We start from the raw sequence: 18,725 nt of genomic DNA on the forward strand, positions 1-18,725 counted from the left end.
CTTTGCTCCTCCGCATCGGGGAGCCATCGAAGGTTCTCAGCAGGTGAGAGGCATGACCGGATTGGCCAACGGAAGGATGATCAGCATTTTAATTTCTCCGGCGCTCCCTTCAGACCTCTGCCCGCACCTCAGGCCGGCTTTGCGGTAGGTGGTGTTGGGGCTCTCGGGCAAAGCGAAGCTCAGGACCGCGCAAAGCCGACCGGCGATGCTGCCGCGTCCGGCGGGGGCCGCCAAGCCGCTGCCGGGCGTTGCACCTGGGCCCGGCCCGGCCGCCCATTGGACAGCTCCGGATGACCCGGCTGTATCGCGAGACGAGATTGGCAGCGGCGGGGCCGCATGTGCCCCCGCGCTGGCTTTGTACGCGGAGCCGCCTGCCGGTCCTTTAACAATGGGCGGCGCGAGCGCCCCGGCGCTGGGCCCGAGCTGAGGCCGGCGCTTCGCGGCCGACTGTCCGCAGCATGAGCGGGGCCGGCGTCCCCCGCACGCTGGCGGGGCTGGGCCTGTGAGGGCCGCGGTTCCGGGTAAGGGAGGCCGCCGTGGGAACCGGCAGGCCTGGGCTGGCTGCGGGGCACCGGACCCGCCCGGCCCGGCCTTTTGTTCGCCTTTCTGGGGCCGCGCGATCCCGTGCGCTCCTCCGGATGAGGAGGCGGCGGCCTGCGTGCGCGCTGGGGCCGGCCGGGCCGCGAGGAGGCTCCCGGGGAGGAGCGCGCCCCCGACTGTCTGCAGCGGGCACCCGGAGACGCGCGGGCGTTCGTCTCCGGGTTTCTCGGCGGGAGGTTTTCACCTCAGGGGGGCTGTGACTGGTGTCAAGTCTCCTCAGGGCCGGCTGGAGAATTAAAGCCGGGGCGCGGGAGCCCGAAGCCGGGCCTCCCGTCCGGCTTTCCCGAGCACGCGTCCGGGTCCGCGCCTTGGGAACTAGGGCCCAAGTTGGTCCCAGTTTGCCCGGCGCCCGGTCCGGCCGTTCTCCACACAAGCCGGCTCCTCCTGACCGGTGGCTCGGGTCTTACGTGCGGCGTCAGGGAATTGGTTTGGATCGGTGCTGATTTTAGGACGAGTCAGGTGAAGATGAACAGTCGCCCAGGGTGGCCTGAGGTCACACCCCTCGGGGAGGGGGCGCGGAGGGGCGCGTGGAGGGAGCTGGCAGTGACCGCGTCTGGGGTGTGTTTTACAGACTGAAGTTGCCGCGTCTGGCCAGGCGCGCCGCCCGGTCCCATGGAGCTGGAGGGTCAGTGGTGGCGGGGACAGCTGGCTGCCGATATCCATCAAGCTCTTCGATACAAGGTAACCGCGATGCCCAGACCTTTCCATTCGGTGTCTTATGCCAGTTACTATGAATCTCGGCTCCCTGGAAAGCCCGGTCCGGGTCTTTAACCACTAGTTTCCAGACCAGAAAAGGCGAGTTTGCCTATTTGCTCAAGGTTAATTAACTTCTTGGCTTCTTCCCTGGGTTGTAGCAGAAGAACCTGAAACTTGAATGAGGAGGGGGTGGGGCGTGGTAGTTGGGAGAGGGAAGGTGTGAAGGGACATTCTGATGTCCTTGTTTCCACGTGGAACATGGATTTGATACTGTATTTAAAAAGATAAGTGTGCTGGCTTTTTATTGGGCAGAGCAGCCTTCCTTCTATAGTTGCTGTTGCATGCAGCTGTCTGTTATGTCACATTTGTACAACAGTAAATTCCCCAGCCTTTCCACTAACTTGCTGTGAGACTTTGAACAAGTTACTTAATTTTCTGCTTCTCAATTTCCTCATCTGTCAAATGAATAATAATAATAGAACGTGCTTTATGGGACGACTGTGAAGATTAAAATGAGGTAATACTGTAGATGTGCTCAGAACAGTGCTTGGCATGTAGTAAGCACTAAGGAAGTGATAACTATGTTATTCTCTACCCCCGAAACCCCAAGACTTGGGGGGTGTTCAAAAAGCCCTAAGGTAGGAGTTAGCTGCTCCTTCAGCTAATATCAAAGGCCGGGAGTAGACCTACTATATTTTAAAAGATGTTGGGGAAAAAGTACACCTTTCTGGCACAATGCAAATTTTGTTTATTGTTGCTCCTAAGTAACAATTTTATTCTGTATGTCATATCTTAGCGAAATATGTCAACTCTGTGTCTTTGATAACCAGAAGAGAGACCAGATCCAAAATTAACTCTAACTTAACTTAATTTCACTATGGATAGAGAGAGCCACTCATTATGTATAGAAAATTGGAAAGAAGCAAAACAGCTGACTCTTTAATAAAAAGGCTGCTCACTGTTGGAGTTGAGAGATCCTGGGATGGTAATGAACTTGTATCTTGATTTTTTTTTTAACCAGGTTAAGTAGATTAGAAAACCTAATTCTGACTTAAATTACTACAGTTGTACCCTTTTCTAAAGTTTGAGTTCTAAATGCTGCTTATTAATTCTGACATTCAGTCTCATAGACACACTAAATACACCTCAGCCCACTAAGAGGCTGTTTGTACTACAGAAAAGTCTCAACTATGGCATGGTTCTCTGGAATGTTAAGAAGAGAGATGCGGGTTTTCCACTTTGAAAATTGTCCAAATACCTGTTTGTTTGTTTTTTTTTTTTTTCAGATGTTGTCTTTCAGTTTTAAATGCTCTTATTTTCTAAGTGTCAGCTCTTTATTCCTCTGGTATGTGGTGAAAATAATATTTGATGTTAATGATACATATGTTTTGTAATGACATGAAACTTAAAAGATTTTTCTTGGTGATTTCCATGGTTTTTGATTATTACATTTTATGTGTAATTTTAATCCTGAGTGATTACCTGAATTAATTTTGTTAGTTGAGGTTGGAAATGGATTTTTTTTCCAGCAGATTTGTTGAATGTTTTTGTGTATTGAGCTCTGGGGAGGATCCAAGGAATAAGACACAATCTGTACTAAACTTACTTACAAACTATCAGAGGATGAGATAGCACAGGGCCTGAAAGAATGCTACTGAAAGTTGTCTTGGGCCACCTGCGGCATGCTACTGTGGGTTGTCTTTATTTTATCTTTAAGCATTGTGTAAGCCACATTCTTGTTATTTGACACAATGGCCACACTTTATAATTTGTTAATCAGTAAAACTTGAACCTGTGGAACTGGAGAGACCACTGTTTGTAGTACACTGAAGTCAAGGAAAGTTAAAATGAACTTTTCTCACAGAGAATACATGTTAATTCCAGGCTATTAATTAGGTGATTTAGTTGGGTAGTCATATGCTTATTCAACATATTTGCATGCCTACAGTGTGCAAGGTGCTATGCCAGGGGTTGGAATGGTAATAGTGAATGAGACAGACATGATCCCTACCTTTATGGAGTCTAATCTCATAAAATTTAGAGCATCTGAATTTGGGTCTTCCTTTGGGCAGTTGCCATTCAGGCACAATGGAAGGTATCTATGTTTAGACCCAAGGTTTGTGGAGGAATAATTGGTGTGACCAGCCTTGCATCTACTAGGGAAGAGTAAAAATTAACAACAAATGAAAATCCTCTTTAACCCCAAATGCCAGCTGTACTGTTTTTGTAAAATACAATCACTTCTTCCCACCCCCGACCCCCAACAAAGCAGCTGTCCTCTTATACCCTGTGTCTTCTCTTTCTTCTCATTGTTTTGCTATGTATACTAGTGTCTTAGGATGCTTGGGGAAGTATTTTCAGGAGCCTTTATGACAGATGGGAACAATGCTAACTTTGTGAGAAGCATCAAGAAAATATCCCACAGAGTTGCGAGTATTCCTTCTATGCCTTTATTTCCAGCCTGACTGGACAGTTAACCCATTCTGGGAAGGGGATGGCATTTAGGGTGGTGAGCTAATGGGGACCTGAGATTGGAGTTGGAGATGACATGTTTAGGTCTCTCTGTGCTTTGGTCCTGTGGGATCCTGAGAAGCAGACAGGAACAAGAGTGTTCAATTCTGGGGGATCAGGAATAGACATTAGAAAAAACTCATAAGCTGAGAGAAGCGTAGGTCATTTTCTCATGCGTATAACTGCACTACATGGACAAAGAACTAAATCTGACAGCCATATGATAAGCCCTTGTACTTTACCATTTAAAATAATATAAAGAGAATATATTGGACACATTGTTAAAAGTCCCCTAGTGATGGCCCTTGGATTCTTGCCTTTGTTTTGTCTTCATTTGGCAAAGTTAACATAGTTAAAAATAAAGTCCACAAGTGTCTTCCAGCTAAGTTTCCCAGTGCATCTTTGAGACCTTGTTCAGGCCTCTTTTACAGAAAGCCTGCCCTGGTTTTGTTTTTTCCTAACATCCCACCCCGTGAGCTGGGTTAGATCTCCCTCCTCAGTGTTCTATAATACCCTGTGGTTACTATATTATATTCTAATAATCTCTGTATTTTGGTTCACCTGCTAGAGAGAGGCTTGAAACTGTATTCCAGCTTTTATCCCTGAGGTTAGCACAGTATCTGCTACATGGGAGATGCTCAATAAATGTCACATGATGACAGCTAAGAAAGTTGGAATTTGAAATGGTAACTCATTTACACCATTGTAAAAATCTACAGAAATGGTAAAAAAGAGAAAAATCCTAGCGACTACATGAGAAATTCGCATGTTCCCTTTATTTAGAGAAATTAGTATTTTTTCTCTTCAGAGAGTTGAGCAAGCCTAAGCCAATGTGTTTTCTTTTTCTTCAATAGCATTTGTTGATTCTTTTTTCACTTATACAAAAATTAAAAACATAAAATAGCCCATTAGCCTATCTCCCAAGTAACTCCTACTAATATATTTTTAAGTGATACATGCATATGGGTTTAAAAATTTTGGGATAGTATCTGGTGTTTTATTTATTTATTTATTTACTTTGGCTGCACTGGGTCTTCATTGCGGCGCGTGGGCTTCTCTAGTTGCAGCGCGCAGGCTTAGTTGCAGTATGTGGGATCTTAGTTCCCCTACCAGGGATCGAACCCGGGCCCCCTGCATTGGGAGCACAGAGTCTTAACCACTGGACCACCAGGGAAGACCCAGTATCAGGTTTAAAATGAGCTTTCCCCAACCCTCACTATTCTCTGATTCCCTAAGGTTACCAGCATTATTGGGTTTTTTTCCTGAAAAGATACCCAATAAATTAGTATATCTGCAAATACAATTTTTTTGTTGTTGATACAAGAGGTTATAATATATATTCACTGTTCTGTACCTTCCTCCCACCCCACCCTCACTCAGTTTGTCAGAATTTTCTATATCAACACATATAGGTCTACTGCCCTTTATTTTAATGTCCACATTGAATCGATGTCCCTTAAGTTTATTTAATTAGTTCCTTATTGATAGACATCAAGCTTTTTAAAAAAATTACGCTTATTTTGAGACCCCCTATACCCTTTACCCAGTCCTCCCTCCCCATCTCCCCCCCTACCCCCATGGTAACAATCTTGCAAAACTATGGTACAATTATCACAGCCAGGATAGTATTGATATTGATACAGTCAAGGTACAGAACATTTTCTGTACATTTATCACCACAAGGATCTCCCATGTTACCCTTTTATAGGCACACCCTCTTTCCTCCCATCCTCATCCTCCCTTAACCTCTGGCAACCACTGATCTGTTCTTTATTTTTATAATTTTGTCATTTCAAGAATGTTATATAAGTGGAATTATGCACTATGTGATCTTTGGGGATTGGGTTTATCCACTGAAAATAATTCTCTGGAGATCCATGCAGGTTTTTGACATTAACCTCTTTATTCCACCATTTTGCTATTAAAAAGAGTGCTGCAAAGGACCTCCTTATATGTAGGATAAATTCCTAGGCCTGGTGTTGCTAGGTTAAGGGGTATCTGCAGTCTGCATTTTCAAAAATTCATATTACCTAGTTCTCCTTCAGGAGGTTATATCAATTGTCAGTGTCACCAATAATATATGGGAGTTCCTATATCCACTCTTGATAGCATAAGCAAAAGATTAATAAAATATAATCTGGTAAGTGAAAAACTATATAGTTTTCCCTCATTATCCATGGGGAATTTGTTCCCGGATCCCTGCGGATACCGAAATCTGAGGATGCTCAAGTCCCTTATATAAAATGGAGTAATATTTGTGTATATCCTACACACATCCTCCCATATACTTTAAATCATCTCTAGATGACTTAATCATCCATGTTGTAGCATATATCGGAATTTCATTCCTTTTTAAGGCTGCATAATATTCCGTTGTATGTATATATTGCATTTTGTTTATCCATTCATTTGTTGATGAACACTTGGGTTGTTTGTTTCCACTTTTTGGCTGTTGTGGACAATGCTGCTATGAACATGGATCTACAAATATCTGTTTGAGTCCCTACTTTAACTTCTTTTGGGTATATACCTAAAAGTGGAATTGCTGGATCATATGGTAATTCTACATTTAATTTTTTTTGAGGAATTGCAATACTGTTGTTCACAGTGGCTGCACAGTTTTATATTCCTGCCAATACACAAGGGTTCCAATTATTTTATATCCTTGTTGACACTTGTTAGTTTCTGTTTTCTAAATTTTGTTTTTTGGGTTTTTTTGACAATAGCAATCCTAATTGGTATGAAATGGTATCTCTTAATGGTTTTTATTTGCATTTCCCTAATGATTAGTGATTTTGAGCATCTTTTTATGTGCTTATTGGCCATCTGTACATCTTCTTTGGAGAAATGTTTAGTCAAGTCCTTTGCCCATTTTTTAATTGAGTTGTTTTTTTTGTTGAGTTGTATATATAAAAGAGTTCTTTATTTAATCTGGATATTAACACCTTACCAGATACATGATTTGCAAATATTTTCTCCCATTCTGTGTGTTGCCTTTTCACTCTGTTGATAGTGTCCTTTGATGCACAAAAGTTTTTATTTTGATTAAGTCTAATTTGTCTTATTTTTTGCTTTTTTTTTTTCCTGTGCTTTTAGGGTCATATCCGTGTTACTTCCTTCCATTGTGATACCTTTTGGGTCTAGTGTGGCATTATGCTGAGCTCATAAAATGAATTTAGAACCCTTCCATCTTTCTCTGTGTTCTAGAAATACTTTAATAGTATAGAAATTTTCTAATTTTTAAAAAATGAGAAGCCTGATTAGAAGATACTAGTGGATGTATACTAGTCTCTACCTTCCACATCCCTGCATGTATAATACAGTATGCATCATACGAGGAACATATCTGTTACCTTCTAACCAAAAGCTTTGAGCTTCTTGTAGGGGGTGTGTATATATGGTTTGGTTGGTATTTTGGTAATGCTGTTTTCCTGAAAACACCTGGTAGGGAAAACAGGATTCCCTTATTAAAAATCTTGCTAGAATACATTTATTCCATAATGCAAGAAACACCTATAACTGGTTATGTCAGATGTGGTTAAGAATAAGGAGAAAAGTTTGGTTTTAAATTTTAAATGCCATTCATTATCCTGCCACTCAACTTTTTCATTTTTGTGTTTTACTCAAGAAAAGTGTGTTTTAGGCACTTGTATCAGTAATATATTGGGGAAAAAGTGTCACCTTTGCACTGTGGGAATAATTCTTCTATATGCTATGTTAGACTAAATGTTGTTCCTCTTGATTTAGGAGCTGAAGTTACCTTCCTACAAAGGCCAGTCCCCTCAACTAAGTCTTAGAAGGTATTTTGCTGACTTGATTGCCATTGTGAGCAATCGTTTCACCCTCTGCCCTTCTGCCCGACATCTTGCTGTCTATTTGCTGGACCTGTTTATGGATCGGTATGACATCTCTATCCAGCAGCTGCATTTAGTTGCACTTTCCTGTCTGCTTCTAGCAAGTAAGTATGAATCTGATATACATGACTGGAAAATTCCATTGTTTATAATAAAATAAATTTACATAGAACTCAGTGAAATATCACCAAATTCCTTTCATTCCAGTTTACTAGTATCAGAAAGTTTATGTTGAAAGTGCTTTTTGGCATAGTAATTCTTAACCAGACATATTAAAAAGTGGCTCTGGAGTCTTTTTAAAACATGTGTGCCTGGGCCCTACATCCTGAAGATTCTGATACAGATATCTAAGCCACTCCAGATCTACTGACTCAGAATCTACATCATGGGGCCTGGATATTTTTTAACTTTTTAAAAGTTCCAAAGGTGATTCTGATGTACTTTTCCAATTGAGAACCATTGTCTTAAAGCAGTGATTCTCAGCCAAGAGCAGTTGTGCCTCATGGCAGGTATTTGGCAATGTGTGGAGACAGTTTTGGTTGTCGTCACAACCTGGGAGGAAGGTAAACATCTGCAATGCACAGGACAGCCCCGCACAACAAAGAATTATCTAGCCCAAAATGTCAGTGGAGCTTAGGTTGAGAAACTCTAAAAGGTACCATACTCGTGCTGTTAGAATACCTTCTACTGAGTATGTAATGAGTTGGCTTAATGAACTGAAGATTCATGTGCAACTGCTATAAATGTGAAAACATCTGCTTTTGCAGTAGGCAAAACTATGTAGTAAGCTGTAAGGTAGAATCTGATAATGAGTCTTTTGGTGCCTTTCTCTTAACATCTTCCTGTAACACATTTCATTGTTTGTTAGTACCTTGAGAGAAAGAGGGTGAGTAAAGGCATTGAAATTGAAAGTTTTCTTCTTTTAGTAATGTGAAAAGATGGTATTTGATATTGAAGTTGAGTCCATTTTGTAGTTTTTATATTATTCATGTCATTACAATAGAAATTTAAGTCCCACTTAAAGTAGCATGTAGAAATACTGACTGCCTTCACCTAACCTCCACTTGAGGGTTTAGGATCCAATGTGGTTGCTTTCTAAGGAACATTCCTCCTCTACCCTGCCACCAGAATTCTTTCTAAAACACCTTTGCACTTTGACTGCAAATAAACCTAAACCAAATTCAGGCCTGTGTGGTATCATTTATGAAACCAATCTCTTCTCAGATTTTCTTTTCCTGCCCTTATTTTTCCTTTCATCTGATGACCTCAACCTCTTATTTTATCTCCTTGAGCAGGTCTTTTTGTAAGTTATTTCAACTCCTTTGTGGACCAGGCTGAATATAAATAAACATAGCCCACTGATGACTTTCCACTGCCTGTGGGTTGAGGTGGAAACTCCTTATTGTAACATTTAGAACCTTTCATCTGGACCTAGCCACCTTTCTAGACTTGTCTTCCAACCCTGTCCCCATGTAACTTGAGTCAAGTTCTTACCAGAATAGTATATTTCCTGAATATCTATATTTCTCTCTTAATCTGTTATCCTCTGAGATCCAGACACATCACCTGCTCCTCTCCCCACCATCCAGAAAGCCAGAGGTAATGCTTGTACATTTATAAGTAACCTTTAATTTAACCTTTAATTAAGATTTCATCCTCATAAGCAATCATGTGTACAATTCTGTATATGTTTCATCACTAGCTATGAAGCCCTTTGTGGTTTAATAGTTTGCATAGGATTGGAAAAACCCATACTTGACATGTCAAATGTGTGAGTATCCACATGGAATGGCTTCTTGTTATCCTGAGAATGTTAGTTTATTATAGGATCAGTTTATAGTAGAGAGACACTGGAAGTCAAACATGCAAGTTCGGTTATTTTAAAAACTTGGGATCATTAATGAAAAATTTTTTGCCTGCTGTGGTTATCACTGTCCTTTTACCACTACCAAGCCCTACCTGGTCTATGCCTGTGGACTGTGAAATTATGAGTGATGCATAGTCAGTTCGTAGACTGACTTACATTTGTGACTAAAATTACTAGTAATGTACTAAGTGACTTGGGGATTATAGACTAGATATTCGTAAACTACATGTCACTACCAAAGCTCACCAAGGCCTCTAGGTGAATGACAGCTCTGGCTACCATGCAGTGCTTGGCATTGGTGTCAGGTTTCTGCAATTTCCACAGTTTGGGGAAAGGATACTTTATTTGTGCACCATCTTAGATTGGTTGGAATGGAGTTTTCAGTTGTTCTTGTTTTTAAATTATCTATTACTGTTAGTTTAACGTCGTGATCAATTTATTTTATTGAAGGTTATTTGATTTAATCTGTGTAGTAGTATATAGTTCTTTTGGCTCATTTTCCAGGAACTAGGCTTTAGGATTTGTATTTGCTGGGTTCAAATGTGAACTGTTTACCACCTGTTACTAAAAGTCAGATACCTCTTCCCTTTGTTCTACTGACCCCACCCCTTTTTCCCTGAGAGAATTGCTTTTACATGTTCCTCTTCCACTGGAGAGTGGGAAAGTGTGAGATAGGTGTCCCCCAGGGTCTCAGCTCCTCCCAAGTAGGCACTGGTCAAAGGAGTTCAAGCTATCAGCTCTTCACTAGGGTCAGGAATCAAAGAGACTGGCCCTTAGTAGCCCACTGCAATCTCTCCTCCCTCCAGTCTAACTTTACTACAACAGAAGTGCCTAGGATGCTTATAAACTGGTAGCCTGTTTTCAGTATCTGATGTCTGTTTTAAATTTGTGGAGTTCATTCTAGTGTTTCTTACATTCTTACACTCTTGTCTTCTTACATTTGGATTCCGATGTCAGCTCTCCAATTAGTTATCATAAACTTTATTCAAATAATGCTTCTCTCCTCACAGAATGGATGTCCCCCTCCCCCAGCTGCTCCCTGCTTTGGGATGGGCAGCCTGTTGTGTAAAAGTGAAAAACAACTTACAGCTGACAGGACTGGGTGACAGCTGTATTTCAGTTATTAAATAGGTCAGAAGGCTTTTGGTAGTTTGGCTAAAAATGGAGCACAGCTTATAAGTTCAGGTACTAATGCATATCCTGCTGCCTGGGTGTACATACTATTAGAGGTAGGAAGAAAGGGCCTACAGACTGGGGAGAGGCGTGTAGTGTTTTAGAGCGGGGATTATAGGAAATCTATATGGATATAGGTTTGAATCTCATCAGCAATATGAATTTCAACAACTTGAACTTGAGTCTCAAGTTACTTCTCTATAAAATAAAAATAGACACCTTACAAAGTTGTTGTGAGGATCAAGTGGGGTAATATGTTTAAAAGCATGTATGAAATTGACACATATAAGTTAGCATTGTAATGATTAATTCCTCCATAAGTGTTCTATAATCTTCACTGGCTCCCTAGCCCCAAAGGTTTTGGCTCATTCCAGAAAAGACTCTGATTTATCCTGGGAAATTCTCAAACTCTTAACTCTTTGACATGTATACCCTGGCTTCCCTTGCCTTCTGTGATCAGCATTGAACTTGTAGAGAGCATGGAAACAGTCTTAAACATGAGGCTTTTGATAATTTGCTCAAGGTATTGTGTAACTAAGATTTTGGAGTCAAGATGAAGCCAAGCCAAAGTGAGATTATAAGCTTTTAATAGTAAAAATTTGTGACAAGAACTTGTTTCTCCTTGCTCACCAATACTGGGTTGACAAAGCTTTTTACTATTTGATGGGTGAAAAATTGTATTTCACAGATGATTTTGTTTATATCAATTTTTAGTGAGATTAGAACCTTTTTTTTTTTCCTATGAATTATCTCTTCTGGTTCCTAACCCATTTTTTAATTAGATTGATAGTCTTACACATTTGTGAGAGTTCTTGGTAAATATTAAGGATGACTTCTTTCCTACTTAGTAATAAAAGACTAGAATGTGAGTTGGCAGAGATTACAGTGACATCTGATCCATGCCCTACTACCACATAGCTGCCATTCACTACTGGCTTTGAAAATGTGCTGGTTTCCATGGCTGATCTGAACATTTCCTATAAAGACAACCTGATGTTTTGTTTCTGTGGCCCCTAATTCTTTGTTTTCTGGGAAGCAGATGAGAATTTCCTGTGCCTTTATTTCCTGTTTGGGGGCCTTTATCAATATAATCACATGGCTTCCGGTATTTCCTTTCAATTGAAGAAACTGATCTTTGTGATCTGTATGTGGTATTAACGGATAAGTAGGTTTAAAATAGTCACACACATAGCATTCAGCACAATAAAAACTGGATATGAATGCAGGTGCTCATTGACGCTGTCACACATTTTGAAATCCTTTAATATCCATGTATCTGAGTGTATTACTATATATAATGAAAAGGTTCCAAAAAAACTTAAACCTTAATTAAAATCCCAAGTATGGTTATTTATGCAGCATGCAGGTTATTTTTTATCTTTGCAAATCAAGATGCAAAGGCTTTCATGCTTGTAATAGCCAAGTACTTTATAAATATAAAAACCCCATGGATGCTTAATAATATAAAAGTTTGTCTATTCTGGTAGTTGTTGTCCCCATTTAACCTGGTGTAGTACTTTGGTCTAGAAGCACAGATTTGGGAATTCAAACATAAGTCTTCTATTTTGGGTTTGACTCAACTTAATTGACTTTAAATGAATTGGCCAACCTTGCTACCTTGGTTTCTTGAGCTGTGAAATTGGTCATATACAACTGTTTTCTATTGAAAGTTTCAAGGAGATAGTATGAAACATTCTTGATCCTTGAATTAAACAGTGGATTGTGGTATATTTCTTCAAAGGAACGTCAAGCATGATATAAAAAAACTCATTAATTTTTTACAATACCCCTTTGAAGTATACTGCCAGTATTGCTGCTTCTACACAAATAGAGTACTTTGAAAGTCTTAATGATTCATCCAGAGGGCTTGAACTAAATACCTAGGTCATTCTCCTGAAGAATTCCATTCGGTTATACTGAGAACAGTGGGTTCATCTCCTATATTTATGCAGTGATCATGCTGGATGACTGTCATTAAGACTACTTTAGTGCTTTCAGCTGTACTAATAAATGCCTCTGGCAAAACTTGTGAAATTTATCTTTATGTGGTTTGAATTGGGAAGGACTATCTAGATTCTTGAAAAGTCCGAATTATGTAAGTTTTTTGGATCATCTCTTACCTGCAGCAATGTTAAGAGTAGTTTAAATCTAACAAAGTTCAAAATTTCTGGAGTGGGAGCGAAATTTTAAACTTCTTTGGGACTAGACTCTTCTTAAAGTTATGAGCTTAGAGTCTCTTGGCATAGGAGACAAAACCTTCTACTCTCGTTCACCCTCCCTAAGCAAAGACCAGGGTAGTTAACAGCGCTTTTTCCCCAGCCCCTAAGGCAGGCTGACTTGAACAAACCTCACTGACTCCATTACGTGGAACATCTGGGCTGAGTGATTCTGGCCACTGCCATTTGTTGTCGGAACTTCGATGTGTGGTGTAAACCCATTCCCTCTGGAAGAGAAACTTCACAGGGAAACTCATTTGGTTTCTTCTGGTTTGGTAGTCTTTGTGGTCTTCCCTAAAAAATGCTTTTAAATGGATAAAATAAAATTGTAAGATTTCTAAAGAAATCAAATATATTTAAATAGTTATCAAAATAGTAAAACAAAAAATTTATATAGTAATATATAACATATTCTAACTATAATTATGAACAAGTGCAAAAGCTATTGTGAGAAATCTATAATAATTGCAATATAATACGACTATTTTATACCTTAATGTAAAATAGAACATAATGCTAGGAGGTAGAAAGCTTCAGTTTTAATTTCCCTTCTTCTATGGATAATCATGGAACAAAGACCCAAAGAGACTTGACGATAACTCTTTTGGTTCTCTTGCTGCATTTGGAAAATCATAATAGTACTTGATAGCTTGAGCTTTCTCCAGCCATAATTTTTCGAAACATCTAAAGTGAATGATTTATATATAGTAAATGCTTGCTTGGAAATTAAAGTGTGAGATGGTACATAATCCGTAGAAAAATTATTCAGGGGCTGGAGAGGGCATTTTATTCCTCAGCTGTGCATATGGATGAGTATTTCCTGAAAAGAAGTTAATGCCTTCAAATAATGACGTTCAGCCATCAGAGCATCTTTACTCCTATCCTGCTTTGAGTAAGGGGATATAAAAGTGGTATAAAATATCCTCCCTTTTCTTTTCTTTTTTTTTTTTTTCATTTTTTCATTTTATTTTTATTTTATTTTTGGCTGTGTTGGGTCTTCGTTTCTATGCGAGGGCTTTCTCTAGTTGCGGCAAGCGGGGGCCCCTCTTCATCGCGGTGCGCGGGCCTCTCACTATCGCGGCCTCTCTTGTTGCGGAGCACGGGCTCCAGACGCGCAGGCTCAGCAATTGTGGCTCACGGGCTCAGTCGCTCCGCGGCATGTGGGATCTTCCCAGACCAGGGCTCGAACCCGTGTCCCCTGCATTGGCAGGCAGATTCTCAACCACTGTGCCACCAGGGAAGCCCCCTCCCTTTTCTTAATAACAGACTTGGCTAGGTTTTTGTTTTGAATTTAGAAGAGGAGGAATAGGGTTTTTTGTACAATGAGAATGCTTGTGTTAGATATTCACCCAGTTTTTTTCCTCTAATCTATTTGTATCTCTCTGGAATTGAGATTATGCTGAAAATATGCTGAGATGAAACACTTGAAGCTTAGCTATTTTTGATTTTAGATAACTATGACATTAAATTCTTTAAACTTTCTTCTGTTCTAAAATAATTTTCTTTTACCAACTACCGCCTGACCCCCAAAAGAAAGTTCCTGAAAAGATTCAGCTGGTGAGATGAGGGAGTTATTTTTTCATTGGCACATAGGACTGTTTTCATTACACGGTAGGACACAGATCAAAATGTTTACACGTTCCGTTTTTTTTGTTTTTTTGGTTTTTTTTTAGGGGAGGGTGAAGGGTGGGGAACAGAGGCACTGGGAGAGAAAACATGTAGATATGAGAACCACAGAGTTCTGGCACAATTGTATCTGCCCAAAGTAGGGGAAAAAAATGTCTGGATCTAAATCTTTGCACTAGGACAGCAGATCCCATTTAAGTGACTAGACTTACATTGATCACTCACCTAACATTTTCTCTCTCTCACTGTTATTTTCCTTTGCTTATAAGGTAAATTTGAAGAAAAAGAAGATAGTGTGCCTAAGCTGGAGCAGCTCAACAGCCTGGGTTGTATGACTAATATGAATCTAGTATTAACAAAACAAAATTTGCTACATATGGAACTATTATTATTAGAAACCTTTCAGTGGAACCTCTGCCTTCCAACAGCTGCCCATTTCATTGAGTATTATCTCTCCGAAGCCGTGCATGAAACCGATCTTCATGACGGCTGGCCAATGATTTGCTTGGAAAAAACTAAACTCTACATGGCCAAGTATGCAGATTACTTCCTGGAAGTATCTTTGCAAGGTGAGTCATTGTGGATGCCAGTAAGTGACTTGTGAGCTTGTGACTTGTGCATTCTGTTGCTTAGGTTCATTTTTGATGTCTCCACAGATTATGCCTTTCTAAATTATGCACCTTCTTTAGTAGCTGCAGCATGTGTGGCTTCTTCAAGGATTATACTTCGTCTTTCTCCAACGTGGCCTACAAGACTGCATCGTCTTACTGCTTACTCCTGGGATTTCTTAGTGCAGTGCATTGAACGGCTATTGATGTAAGCCTCTTTGTTCTTGTGTTTGTAATTTCTTATTAACATTCTTCATGTATAAGGGGCCCTGGGAACAAGTTCTCAAAGGCCCAGAGCTTTTAGGATACTGGCTCTGACAGCTGCCTGCTGCCATGAGCAAGCCGCTGTATGAGCAGTACTTGGTGGAAGGGGAATTCCTTTTGGCTGTTATGCAGGTAGAGGTTGTCATTGCTAGTATGATTCTGGGTACATAGTAAGGAAAGGAGGTGCTCTTGTGTGAGCCCATAACTCTGAGATCATCCAGGCAAATCTTGCCTCATTCCCACATCTTTGAATTGTGGGACCATCAGGATGTCACCAAAGTGGCAGTCATATTTAAGTACTTATTGTGGACATAGCTCCAAGCTGAAAATAGTCCTTAAAGCTACCAGCAGCCAGTTCCCAAGGGCTCTACCAAGGAAAGGAGCTTTTAGAAGGCTAAGAGTGAGATTTTTCTGTTGTTGAAATTATGGTTGCAGTGACTGCTACCTGGGCAGTGGGGCAGTCTAATGAGTCAGCTGTGAAGGAGTTGGGGGTGGTGCATGGCTTTCTTGCAAATTTTTCTCAAGTTAACATTATTAACAGTTTCCTTTCTCTCCATGTTGCAGTGCTCATGATAATGATGTGAAAGAAGCAAACAAACAGAGAGGACAGGCAGGACCTCAGCCAGCACAACTAAGTGTGTTCCAGACAGCCTCCCAGCCCTCTCGGGCAGTTCACTTTCAGCAGCCTCAGTATCTCCATCAGACACATCAGACCTCGCTGCAGTATCGCCATCCTGTATCGGAACAACCAAGCTGTCAGCAGATTGTATCTACCACACACACCTCATCTTACACACTACCGACATGTCCTGCTGGCTTCCAAACTAGTGTTCAGGGCCTTGGGCACATGCAGACTGGTGTTGGGATGTCACTGGCAATACCAGTAGAAGTTAAGCCCTGTCTGAATGTTTCTTATAACCGTAGTTATCAGATAAATGAACATTACCCTTGCATTACTCCATGCTTTGAAAGGTGATTTTATGCGAAGGTAAGACTGGTAACCCAGACTGTTTGTGACTCAAAGCTCTGGGGCAAGCTTTTTGTAAACTTCTCTTCAAAAGGAAAGGGATCCAAATGGCATCAGAACTCTTCCAGCACCAGCACCAGGAAGACTGAATATCCCTTCCAACACACCATGAATATCTGGGAGGACTAAGCTAACACTGCAAACACTTTAACAGTGTGTATGTCAAATCCTGTTAAAACACATCCTTATATGACACAAATTTTAAAGCCCCAACTGATGGTCCAAATATTTCAAAAACATTCAACACAACAGAAAACTTGGACAGACTTCAATTCGCCGTTTTGTGATTTGACCTGTGGTGGCCTCTGGGCCTTATGTTGGCTTATATGTCAGAAACTAATGTTTATCTGTGGACTTGCCAAACAGTCTTTTTATGAAGGAAAGTTACAGTATTAATTTTTGAAGAGGTCCTTTTTCTTATTCTGCAGTTTTGAGTTATATTTTTGATCTACAAATGAATCTCTGACTAAGTTTAAACTCATGAATTGCTATGCTATACCAGTCTGTGCAGTTAAAAAAATTTTTTTTAGATATTCTATATAACTTCCTATCACAGATAGTACAGGTACCTGGATTTATGTACTAAAATTAAGGGTGGAGTAGCTCTCTTAAAGTCATGGTCATAAATTTTTGTTGTTTTTTCCCCTAAAGATCAGCCTCAAATCTTTAGAATTAAACACATTTAACTCAGGGAATTTGAACTACTTGGAAACTTAACTGTAATGCAACATGCTTTGGGAATGTTATAGTATGAACTACCTTAATAACATAGGTTAGTATACTCCTGCTAGAATGTGTTTTCAAACGAGAACATAATTGTATCCTAGAATGAATGAAGTGGTGGTTCCTATCATTCATAATACATATATAAGTTTTGCATTTCTCAGTGCAATCAATGATTTATACTCAGATTTGATATTATTCTAAAGTTTTTTCAAGGGAAGGCAAAACTGTAAAATGTCAGTACTAGAATAAAGTCCCATAGGTTTATTTTGAAGTGGAACATGGCCAGGGTAGTTCTCAGGTTGTGCTAGAGCAGCACTTTGTTACATGGAAGACAGGTTTTATAAGCAACCTTTGACTCCAGCTAGTCAAGAGTAAGCAGGCAAAGGTGACTTTCATTAGATTGGCCCCAGGACTGCCCTGGGACATTTCACTATACTGGTGATGAGTGAAAACAGCAATAAGTCATTACAGCAAGGGCAATTTGGGGGTAAAGAGTTTGGAGGGAATAAACTGAAAAAGTAAAAAGAAAAAACCATTGTAATAACTGAAACTGTATACATTGTGCTCTTAACTGTGGGAGAAGAGATATTTGGTGGAGGGAAGCTTTCTGATTTAAAAATTAGTAAGTTGTGTCTTTTTGTTTGTGTTTTTTTAAAGGTAGCACTTGAATAGAAGGGAAACTGCATGGCAGGTATGTAACTGCCACAATATGCATTGAAGACAAACTTATTATAAAGATGTTGTGGGTATGCAGCAGGAGTCTCAGTAATCAAGCCAATGGCTTTTGTTAGGAAGGGAAGGGACTCAACACAGCAGTGGATCTATCCAGATGGCTCCAGTAGATGAATGTGGGTGGGTGGCTTCTGTCAGCGTGAATTCTTACAGAATATCCTTTCCTTTAAAGAAGGTAACTTTTAGAGTACATAAGTACATAGGGCATGATGTGGATTTATAAGTCTGGTAGATAAAATGAAAAACCACTCAGGTAAGAACACTCACTCATGGCAGTTTTCAAGCATGAAAATTGTTTTCTGAAAGTATCACCACTTTCTCTTTACAGAAGGCTGCTAATTGGATTTTGGTAGTTCTTACCTCAAGAGAACTTGAATTATTTGGGGGAAGGTGGGTTCAAAAGAGAATATATCATTCACATTCAGAACCTAGCAACCTGGACCAATTTTCAGTATTTTAACTACCTCAATAATACTATGAATGTAAGATACTGGGATAGAGATCCCAACTTGAAACAACAACTGGTGCCTATGGTAATTTAATGTCTTGTCAAATGCTTTTACTGACTGGTTTAAATGTCATTCTTGTTATAGAATATGCCTTTTTAAAAATGCTATAATAACACTTTCCCAGTTTATATTTTAAAAAGCTAAAGAACACTGGATTAATTTGGGGGGGGGTGTAGAGTAAAATAAGTAATTGGTTACTGTTGCTGCATACCCAGGGTGGGGTGGGATGGGGTGGTTGGAGAACCAGAACTATTTTTAAAACATTAGGTTTCAATATAAATACAACTCACAACTGCTAGCTTTGGGGGGTGTGGGT

The 18,725-nt window shown here is 40.2% G+C and overlaps 1 protein-coding gene across 8 annotated transcripts; it reads left to right on the forward strand.

Annotated features, from left to right (window-relative positions):
- The first annotated feature begins 40 nt into the window (after nt 1-40).
- CCNJ (cyclin J) lies at nt 41-17,700 on the forward strand. Of its 8 annotated transcripts, none has more exons than XM_082406552.1 (7): nt 41-144; nt 1,172-1,281; nt 3,627-3,725; nt 7,555-7,765; nt 14,813-15,112; nt 15,200-15,359; nt 15,980-17,700. In XM_082406552.1, the coding sequence occupies exons 2-7, from the start codon at nt 1,213-1,215 to the stop codon at nt 16,389-16,391; spliced, it is 1,251 nt and encodes a 416-aa protein (XP_082262678.1). In that variant the 5' UTR covers nt 41-144; nt 1,172-1,212; the 3' UTR covers nt 16,392-17,700. The 8 variants fall into 8 exon arrangements, with proteins under 8 accessions (XP_082262678.1, XP_082262676.1, XP_082262679.1 ...); XM_082406550.1 differs by lacking the exon at nt 41-144 and adding an exon at nt 381-521; XM_082406553.1 differs by lacking the exon at nt 41-144 and adding an exon at nt 381-521 and having other exon boundaries at nt 15,233-15,359.
- The last annotated feature ends 1,025 nt before the right edge of the window (nt 17,701-18,725 follow it).

This window comes from Balaenoptera borealis (genome assembly GCF_965194805.1).
Source record: "Balaenoptera borealis genome assembly, chromosome: 10".
NCBI classification, from domain to species: Eukaryota; Metazoa; Chordata; class Mammalia; order Artiodactyla; family Balaenopteridae; genus Balaenoptera; species Balaenoptera borealis.

Excerpts from the sequence above, each read along its gene's own strand:
- CCNJ (XM_082406552.1), top strand. The coding sequence starts at position 1,213 with ATGGAGCTGGAGGGTCAGTGGTGGCGGGGACAGCTGGCTGCCGATATC. Across the intron at positions 1,282-3,626 it reads ATCAAGCTCTTCGATACAAG|TGTCTTAGGATGCTTGGGGA; the intron begins GTAACCGCGATG and ends TATGTATACTAG. Across the intron at positions 3,726-7,554 it reads AGAAAATATCCCACAGAGTT|GAGCTGAAGTTACCTTCCTA; the intron begins GCGAGTATTCCT and ends CTCTTGATTTAG.